General features: G+C 51.9%; 1 protein-coding gene across 4 annotated transcripts in view; it reads right to left on the reverse strand.

The window, feature by feature from the left end:
• The window catches only part of LOC138754773 (flagellar attachment zone protein 1), a 32,916-nt gene extending 23,926 nt beyond the window's left edge, over positions 1–8,990 (reverse strand). For 3 of the 4 annotated variants that reach the window (XM_069919574.1, XM_069919573.1, XM_069919571.1), the window contains exons 1-3: positions 8,069–8,382; positions 2,347–3,295; positions 1,292–1,399 (exon numbers count right to left, since the gene is read on the reverse strand). In XM_069919574.1, the coding sequence (XP_069775675.1) occupies positions 1,292–1,399; positions 2,347–3,276 (1,038 nt within the window). In that variant the 5' untranslated portion in view covers positions 3,277–3,295; positions 8,069–8,382. The other variant, XM_069919572.1, reaches the window with a different exon arrangement.
• Positions 8,991–10,408: the final 1,418 nt, after the last annotated feature.

The raw sequence follows: 10,408 nt of genomic DNA on the forward strand, positions 1-10,408 counted from the left end.
GGACTGTACTCGTTGGAATTCCCTCTCCATTCAAAGAGCCATCCCTTGTCCCCCTGTTGGCTGATGTGTCCTCCTTCCCTTAACCATCCATTGCCTCCTGCCTGAGGGTGTGTGGTCCTCGCCCCCCCCACTGATTTGTTCAGACATCCACTGATGTTTTCCCGTACCTTGACTAAAGCATCGGCCTGCCTCTTTATCTCTGCTGTATAAAGGACACAGTTTGACCTGCTGAGTTTCTCCAGCGTTATGTTTTTACTTCAACCACAGTCTCTACAGACCTTTACTTCAGGTGTTCTCCAGTGTGTTGAGTGTGGTGGGTGGCTGTCTATTTCATTCCGCCTCTTCCTGCGGGAGAGACCCTGACAGGCGGCGACACCCATGCAGGGAAGGTCTCTGGCTTCCGAGGAGTCTGCCCGGGGATCAGGTGGGGTGAACGGTCCCAGGCAGTGGCCGAGTAACACCCTTGGGGGGGGGGGGGGGGGCACGATGATCCAAGGGCGAGGTCCGGAAAACACACTCTGCCTCTGAGGTTCACGCCTTGATCTATTTCAGGAACTGAATGAACCGGTTCTGAGAGCTTGTTCATTTTCACCTTCCGACACTGCAGCCAAGCTGTCTGACGTGGCAAGTCAGGACTCGAAACCAGGACGAGGCCTCCTTAGCTTCTCAGGGGCATCCTGCCACAACATGACGCAGGCCTTGACCCCTTCAGTGTCATTTCACACTCACCTCCACAACACAGCAGACTGCAGAACTGACTCATCTGAACTCCCACATCCCACTCGGTCCACGGTCGGGGTGTCGGGAGCTCCAGTGAGCAGCTGGCTGAGGCAAGGATCCACAGTCGGGTAGTCACGAGCCTGGGTGGGGGCGGCTGGGGCCCAGGAGAGAGTCCGGGGCTGGGTCATCAGAAACTCGGGAGGGCGGTCAGGGCATTAGGAGCTCGGATGGGCAGGCCTGAGTGGTAACTCCACAGTCAGGGCATCGGGAGCTCAGATGGGTGGTTGGGGCGTCAGGAGCTCGGACTAGTGTGTGGTTGGGTCCAAAAAGGCAACTTTTACACAGGTCATAGAAAAACGCAATTGCTGGGCCAAAATAAGGGAGAGGATTAACTAATACACATATCGACGTTTATCAAGTACCAATCAATTAATAGGTCAGGTCTGAAGCTAAGGACACAGACCTTCCTCTCATTGTAAGTGGAATCTTGCCATGCTGTGATATTGGCCAATAACAAACACTGCCCACGTGAGAACGCGATGTTCCAGCGCAGTGAAGGATCATTACTGACCTTCTCTGTGGAAGAGATTCCTTCCATCTCGCCCTCAGATGTCCTTGCTTCCTCTTGCTCTTCCCTCCACTGGCCCCTGGACTGATTATTTTGGAGGTGAAGCAACTTCTGCAGTAAGGGGCAGGGAGAGAGGTTAGTCAGAAAGAGGGCTATACCAGCAGACACCACATTGCCCACTCCCTCCAATTCATACACAGTGGGATGGACACACATTCACACGTGCACTCAGTGGACAGGTGCTAGCAACAGGCAAGGGTACCAAAGCTCAGGGCACATGCTGCCAATGCTGGGGTGACTGAATCTCTGAGATCAGGAACATAGAGATAGGGAAGGGTGTAGCAGACCAGAGTGCAGGGGGTTTCATAGATAGGGAAGGGTGTAGGGGACCAGAGGGGGGTTACAGAGATAGGGGGGGGTGTAGAGGACCAGAGGGGTTTACAGAGATAGGGAGGAGTGTTGGAGATCAGAGGGGACTACAGAGATAGGGAGGGGTGTAGGAGACCAGAGGAGACTATGGAGATAGGGAGGGGTGTAGGAGACCAAAGGAGGTTACAGAGATAGAAAGCGGTGTAGGGGACTAGAGGGGGTTTCAGAGATAGTGAGGGGTGTAGGGGACAAGATGGGGGTAAAGGGAGGGGTGTATGGGGACCAGAGGGGGTTACAGAGATTGGAAAGGGTGTAAGGACGAGAGGGCGTTATAGAGATAGGGAGGGGTGCAGGGGACCAGAGGGGGTTACAGAGATAGGGAGGGATGTAGGGACGAGAGGGCGTTACAGAGATAGCGAGGGGTGTAGGGTACCAGAGGGGCTACAGAGATAGGGAGGGGTGTTGGAGATCAGACGTGGCTGCAGAGATAGGGAGGGGTGTAGGGGACCAGAGGGCGTTACAGAGATAGGGAGGGGTGCAGGGGACTGGGGAGGGGGGGGGGGGGGTGTGTGATTACAGTGATAGGAAAGGGTGTAAGGTACCAACACTCCACCGGTCTGGACACACACCCCTCCCACTTCCTGCCACCCGCCACCCCAGTCCCCACAACATGTGCTTTCGGCACTTACTTGTAGATTTAACGGGCGGTACTCGTCCGAGATCCCTGGGATACTCTCCTCGTCGCTGCCGGTGCTGACCCTTCGCCTCGCCGTGCCCCAGCTGCTCACCTTCCCTCCTGTGCGGCCCCTGACCAGTACCGGGATCCTGCTGTGTGGCAGGATGCGGATGGGCCGATAGGCCACCCCCTCCAGCTGTTGGGTAAGGGCGGCCAGTGTTTGGTCAGGGCTGGGGCTGCTCCAAGCAAGGTTGTCAAAAGGTAGGTCCTCGCTCCCGGCTTCCGAGTCTGATCGGGTCCGCAGCGAGGAGGTGGAGAGGGAGCGGGGTGCCGAGCCAGGGTTGATGGCCCAAGAACTCAGGGAGGAGCTGGTCCTATCCAGCTGCCCGCTGCTGGACTTGCTGCGAGACAGTCGCCCAGAGGCCAGGGCACTCGCCAGGCGCCGCGGGACCCTGCAGACAGCGTCGTACTCGTAATCAGAAACCCGCAGGGCGCTGCACCCAGCGCAGTTACGATTCGTGCAGGGACTCCAGCCCCCCTCACTGCCTTCTGACCAGCACTCGTAGCCAGCCAGCCGCATGTCATTCCGCAGCAATGCCGCGTAATCACCCTCTGCCTCCTCCTGGCCACCCGCCATCTCCGGGGGCTGCCCGTGGAGCCGGGACAGGCAGCTGGCCAGCTGCCTCTTCTCAGTCAGCAGCCGGTGCACCCTCTCCAAGGACAAGGCTTGCACGCGGGCGATCACGCTGTCGAAGCGCTGCACCCTCTCCAGCGCCGAGGCGCACTTGCCGCAGAGAAACTCGCTGCCTTCACCCCGGGTCATGCGATAGCCCAGCACGTGGGACAGGACCACCCGCAGATTGACCGGAGCCCGGACGCTGAAGATCCATCGTCTCCGGTTCCCCTTCAGCTCCACGCCACACACACGGCAGACCTCGTTCATCTCCGCTGCAAGGCAGGACCTGCCAACCAATGGAAGGAGAGAGATGTGACAACCTGGATTGTTCAGGCCCCAGCCTGAATTTTGCTTCATAATGGCTCAAGCCTGAAATGTTGGTTAAGTACCTTCATCTATGCTACGTAATTTAATGCTGGTTGATCTGCTGAGATTCTCCAGCATTGTATTTTTACTTCAACCATGGTGAAAGCAGTCTTTCGTGTTTAAGAATATAGAATAACATAGAATACTACAGCACAGTCCAGGCCCTTTGGCCCTCGACGTTGTGCCAACCCATATATTCATTTCAAAAGAGTACAAAACCCTCCCTACCCCGCAATCCTCTATTTTACTTTCATCCACGGGCCTGAGACTCTTAAATGCCCCTAATGTTCCAGCCTCCACTACCATCCCTGACAAGGCCCCCACAACTCTCTGTGTGTCTCCTCGAAACTTCCCTCCCTTCACTTTGTGTACATGTTCTCTGGTGTTTGCTGATCCTGCCCTGGGAAACGGGTGCTGGCCGTTGTTAGGTCTGCTTTGTTCATGAATGAGTGAGACAAACACCAGACTGAGTCGAAATCAGGGTTCTTTGTTCTTTATTACCGGATTGTAACACTTGCAACTAACCATGTTAGTCGGAGAATGCATTCTGCCGTTATCAGCAAAATGGTGATTTTTTATACCCTTGGATACGTGCTTAGAACATCATCATATCATTACTTGTCCAATGACTAAAACTGTTGCTATCCTTTCCCTGCTAGCTTCCTGCCTCTCAATCCATCAATGTCTCTCTTATCTTGTAAGTACAAGGATGCATTCACATCTTGTTACAGCCCTGTACAGGGTAACTCCTTACACATTCCCATCTCATGATGTTTTACCTTACACCGTCCACCCGATCGATGCCTCTCATAATCTTGTAGACCTCCATCAAGTCTCCTCTCATCCTTCTGCACTCCAAAGAGAGAAGACCCAATTCTGCCTCATAAGACTTGTTTCCCAATCCAGGCAACAACCTCTCCATTAGCTTCCACATCCTTCCTAATAATGAGATGACCAGAGTTGAACACAATACCCTGGTCTCACCAGAGATCTGTGGAGTTGCGACATGACCTCTGGACTTTCGAATTCAATTACCCTATTAATGAAGCCCAGTGTCCCCTAGGCCTTCGTAACTCCCCTATCAGCCTGTGCGGTGGCCTGGAAGGATGTAGAGATTTGAAAGCCAAGGTCCCTCTGTTCATCCACACTCTTAAGTAACTGACCATTAACCCCACCCTCAGCCTTCTGCTTTGAGCTTCCCAAATGCATCACTTCATACTTAGCTGGATTGACATAGAATAGTACAGGCCCTTTGGCCCTCCATGTTGTGCTGATCCATATATTAAAAAGGTGTTAAACCCTCCCTACCCTGTAACCCTCTATTTTTCTTTCATCCTTACCTTTAGTGCACTGTTTTATTTATATGTATACATACACACACACACACACACACACACACACACACACACACATATATATATATATAAATATGTTTTTGGGAGATAAATTGGGAAAGGTTTGTTGGAGTAGGTCACATACCAACACTTTAAAACAGATCTTATTTGAAATACTGGAGCTCTGCCCAATGTTAGACATATTGGCTCCAGAGCTTTTGCAAGAGCTTTGAAAAGTGCTCAAGAGACTTCACTATTGGATTGTTGTTTACAAAAGGCAACAGACGAAAAAGCAGGCTGGAGCCGCTGCTGTCTGGAGGAGAGCTTGCTGTTGTAAGAGGGTCATGTGGTTTTGCAAGCAGAGAGAGTCAAACAGGCTTCCTCTCATATATACAGAGATCACTTGTACAGTGTTACAGCCAGCAGAAGCAGCTGGAACTGGAACAGGACAAGCTGGCAAGCCCGTTTGGAAGATGGCCTGGTCAAAGCCCTTGTGGTTCATGCAAGAAGAGAGGACTGATTGTCTAATGTTTCACTTGGAATAAGGGAAACAAAAAGGACCTGAAAGAAAGAAGTTATCATCTGGAGAACTCTAAAGGGGACAAGTTTCGTCAGCAAGATACTGGAGTGGCTGATGGAAATACAACAGTTGTGTATGTCCTGGAACAACAAATCTCTCTCTGAAAACCAACAAGAACCTTCCTGAGCGGTAACCATTTACCTTTCAAGCACCAAAGATTATTAAATGTAACTTTTGTTTAAGTAACCATTTGTCTTGGTGAATATCTATTGCTGCTGGGGTTATGGGTCCTCCGGGCTCGTAACATTTGTAACTGCCAAATTCCTCAGAAGAAATAATTCTGAGTTCACCCCCACAACTTTTGTCAACACTTCTTTCAATTCTATTCCAAAGGGTCTAATTTCATGCATAACTAGGTGGAATGTAAAAAGTTACCAAAATCTATACCTAACCAAAAACACCAATCAGGAAATTCTTTTAATGCATCTTTTGAGGTAGGAGAAACTCTGGTACATTTTGAAACGTGGGAGGAAAAACCAGGGATTGAGTCACTGGGACTCCGTGCAGCTCTGGTGAGCTTGCTTTGAAGGCAGTGGAGAGGAGGTTCACCAGGGCTGATAGACTAATGGGGAGAGACTGAATCGTCTGGGACAGTACTCACTGGAATTTACTCGACCCCCTCAACGATAAACTCAGAAACTCTGTCTTGCACATCATTTATTACCCAATGCTTACTTTTTTTTCTGTATTTCCACACAGTTTGTTCACATCTTTCTTTGCTTACATTTCTCTCTTTTGTATACACATCGTTTCACTTGAGTAAAGTTTACCCAACCAATAGGTAAACATTCTTCCTGTCCCCACAGGTAAACAGATCTCCGATTGTACGTGACATCATGTACGTACTCTGACAATAAATTTGAACTTTGGAACTTTATTTTAAACTATAAAGCAGTCTCTCTAATCCAGGCAACATCTTTGTAAGTCTCCTCTGCACTCTCTCTATAGCGTCCACATCATTAAGATAACAATTTTATATGACACAACAGAAATTAGTAAGAAGCAGGCCCTTTGGGCTATTTTGTCAGTCCTGACTATCACTCCCAAATTAAACTAAAGCTCAGCTCCTTGCACGTGATCCCTCTGGCATTATTCCGTGTGTAAGCACATCAGCTGCCTCTCCTCCCTCCGGGGTTTTGCAGCGGTTCGGTGCGACATTGGAAACTCAGGCAGATTTCTACAGAGGCGCGGTGTGCTGACCGGCTGAATATCACGGTCTGGCACGGGGACACCGATGCCCCCAAGCAGCAAGCCCTGCAAAAGGTAGTGGGCATGGCCCGGGACGTTGCAGGCAAAACCCTCCCCACCGTGGAGAAATTGCCATCAAAGAATCCCACCCCCCCTCCCCTCAGCACACGCTGCTGTCATCCATGGTGCCATAGACTCTCATGGCCAGGTTCAGAAACCCCTCCACCATCAGACCCCTTAACGACAAACTCAATCAGGGACGTTACTGATTTTTTTCTCTCTCTCTGCATTGCAGTCAGTTTGTTTACAGTTCTTTATTTGTTTGAGTACAGTTTTTGTTGCACTACCAATAATTCTGCCTCTCCTGCAAGGTGAAAAAAAAGGATCTTTGGAGTAAAACAAGAAAATCTGCAGACACCATGGTTGACTTCTTCCCCATCCCCTTCCCCCAGCTCTGTACCTTCCTCCTCCCCCCCCCCCCCCCCCCCCCCCCGCCCCGTCCCCTCCACCCCTCTCCTTTCCCACAGACTAAAGTCCTTATGGTATCCACTCCCTGCCCCAGCCATCTGAGATTTCCTGGGGATTTTTTTGTTGACTTCTTGGAGAAGGGCTCTGGCCCAAAACGTTAGCAATATATCTTTGTCTCCTATGGACGCTGAAAAGACCAGCTGTGTTTCGGTGTGATTGGTTTACTACAATCACCATGTCTGCAGACTTTAGCGTTTCACCCAATGCTGGGGAAACCCAGTGTACTCTTACAACCAAATCTGGCCACACAATCTGGTTCAGCCTCGACCCCTGGCAGCGCGTTCTCACCCACCACTCTCAGCTGCCATGTAAAACGGGGTTAACGGGACAATTTGCCCGGTTAGCGCCCAACTCAGGCCGCAGTTTGAGAGGGTCCGACCGGGTCAGCGTGGTCCAAATACAACTGGGTCTGGGATTGAACAGGGGACGTCAGGCGTCGCAGGGAAACACCCGGCTGAAGTGTCTGCCGCGATCGGGGTGGATGGGGGGGGGGGGGGGAGAGGGTTCGCTGCCGTGGAGCCCTGATTGGGTGGGGTAAAGAGGTCGTGGTGGGGGAGAGAGTGGGGGGCGACTCAACGTTCGCGGCAGCGAGATGTTGCTGGGGGGTGACTGACGAGGGGGAGGAGAGGGTGACTGACTGACAGTGGGTGCTGACTAACGGTGGGGGGGGGGGGGGGTGGCGACTGACGGCTGGTGGAGGGGCGGGGGAGACTAACCGATAGTTCCCGTGAGTGCGGAACGTGGGACGGCAATCTAATGGGTCAATCCCCCTGCAGATTAAAAGGTGCTTTGCCCCAGTAACCGCACCGAGGTTCCAGGAGGGCGACCCAGGGGCTGCAGTTTAAAAGGTGCTTTGCCCCAGTGACCGCACCGGGGTCCCAGGAGGGCGACCCAGGGGCTGCAGTTTAAAAGTGCCTTCTAACCTACCCATCTGCCCTCTTGAGTGTAAAAACCTTCTGACTCTGCCCTGTAAATTACCCCAACTCAATTCTAAGTGTGACACTGGGCTCCTTCCAGGGGAGGGGGAGCGACGCCTTTGGGCGTGAAATGGCTTTGTACTCACGTTTGCAGAGTTGGACGGGAGACCAGGGCTCCCTCGGGAGAGACGATCCCTCTGACCCGGCCGAAACTCGCTCCAAAGCCTGGAGCCTGCGTCCCGCCACTGCCTGCTGGCCGACGGGCTCGGTTCCCCACACCCCACCCTCCGTGCGTCCCGGGACACCGAGTCGTCTTCTTCTCCCCTCTCACCTATCCGGGGAAGGTGACCCCCACCCGGGCGGGTTGTCCGGGATCTTCTACCCCCACCCCACCCAACCCAGGCTGCAGGGGGTCCTGCTGGCGTCCTCGGCCGCTCCCTGTGCGGAGGCCGAATCGTGACGAGCGCACCTGAAGCTCGCAACTTCCCAGGTGGGGAGGAACTTCCCGCCGTGTGGCGGCGCTCCCTCGGTCCCGCCTTCTCCCGGCCCCGCGGCGCTCCCTCAGCCCAGCTTCATTCCTGCCAGAGACTGCCTGGGTCGCTCCATTCTGGATGGTGGACCCTTCGGGCCAGAGGCTGCGTTGTACAAGCGAAAAGGGTTGCAATCTGGACAAAACAGGGTCTTGCAATGAGGTCAATAGGAGCAGCAGGTGGGCCGAACTCCCGAGAGATGCAGGAGGGATGAGATTCGAATAGCCGGGGATCTGAACTGGAATCCCTTTGGTCATGAAAACTCTGGAATCTTTTGGCAGGTAACAAGCCCCTTTAGCTAAACTCCTCCATGCCGGTCTATTTGCCTATTCACACTAATTGCATTTGGCCGCCTCATAGCTTCTTCCACCTCTCTCCATTTTTCCCGAATTCCTTGATATGGTACAAGAGTGATCGTGGACAAGAAGAAGGAGATGATAGTGGAGGACCAGGAAGGACCACCCTCCACTACACTGTAGCACCAAGTTCCTTGGAGTTCACTTAACTAGTGACCTATCGTAGACAGGAAGGCTCAACAGCGACTGCACTTTCTGAGAAGACTGAAATGGGCAGGGCTACCGGACACCATCAGGTCCACCTTCACCAGGCTCTATCCAGAGCATCCCGTCCGGCTGCAATCACAGTGTAGATAGATCACCGGAGTCTTCCCCCACCCCCCCCCCACCCAATTGTTCTCTGAAGAGAGCAGGCAAACTGATTGAGACCCTTTCCACCTTGTACACAGCATCTATCAGGGAAGAGCTACAGGAGTGATCAGAGCCAGCAGCACCAGGCTGAGCAACAGCTTCTTCCTGCGGGCAGGCGGAGAGAACACTGAACGACCAAAGGAACTGCTCTCACTGACCATTCTGAGACTCTCATTTTTCATGAAACAGTCTTTATTTGCCTGGATTGCAGTATCTCGAATACGGAGAAAGATTAATTAGACTGGGTCTTTATTCATTGGAGTATAGAAAGGTTGAGGGGGGATTTGATACAGGTATTTGAGGGGGGTAGATAGAATTGATATGAATGGGCTCTTCCCCTGAGGGTAGGTGAAATTGGAATGAGGGGGTCATAAGTTAAGGGTCAGGGGGCAAAAGTTTAGAAGTAACATGAGAGAAAGCGTCTTCACTCAGAGAGGGGAATGACCTTCCTGAAGAGGTGGTTGCAGCAGGGTCAATTTTGTCATTTAAGAGAAGGTTGGATGAATGCATGGATGTGAGGGCATTGGAGGGTTATGGAGAGGGAGCAGGTAGGTGGGACTAGGGGAGATCATTTAAATCGGCGCAGATTAGAGGGGCTGAGATGGCCTGTTTCTGTACTGTGATTGTTATATGGATAGATATATACATATATGTGTGTTATGTCTGGTTGCAACGTTTTGCACTGAGGACCGGAGAACGCAATCTCATCGGGTTGTACTTGTGCAATTAGATGACAATAAACTTGATCTCCCCCGTCCCAAGTTAGGAAGAGAGGAGGAGGGGAATTTCTTCACTGGGGTTTTGGATATCACGCCCCACGGTGGAGATGCAGGTTCAGCACAGAGACATATCAGGTTGGGGACTGAAGCATGGAGAAGTTGGCCTAAACTTACATGCCTGTCTTGGAGCTAAGTGTCCAGTGAAAGTTGGCTAGTTTGTTACTCGAGTGGAACTATATTGGGGAAGGTTGGGTTGGTGTAAAAAAAAAAACACAGAAATGCTTGTGGGGCTCAGATTAATTAACGTAAAGATTAATAAGTGATGATGTGGGCCTAAGCCCTTCTTCAGAGTTCCATATATGCAAATTGCAGGTAGACGTTTGAATAAAGACTGGGGGAGAGAAAGGGGGAAAGAGGCCAGACCCCCACAGACAAAAGCTGTTCATTGCCCCTTGTGCTGCATGGATTCCAGATCCGATTTGGTTCCCACCAGGATCTCAGGAAACTGAAATAACACCATCTTCCCTCTG

This window comes from Narcine bancroftii, chromosome 2, assembly GCF_036971445.1.
Source record: "Narcine bancroftii isolate sNarBan1 chromosome 2, sNarBan1.hap1, whole genome shotgun sequence".
Classification (NCBI taxonomy): Eukaryota; Metazoa; Chordata; class Chondrichthyes; order Torpediniformes; family Narcinidae; genus Narcine; species Narcine bancroftii.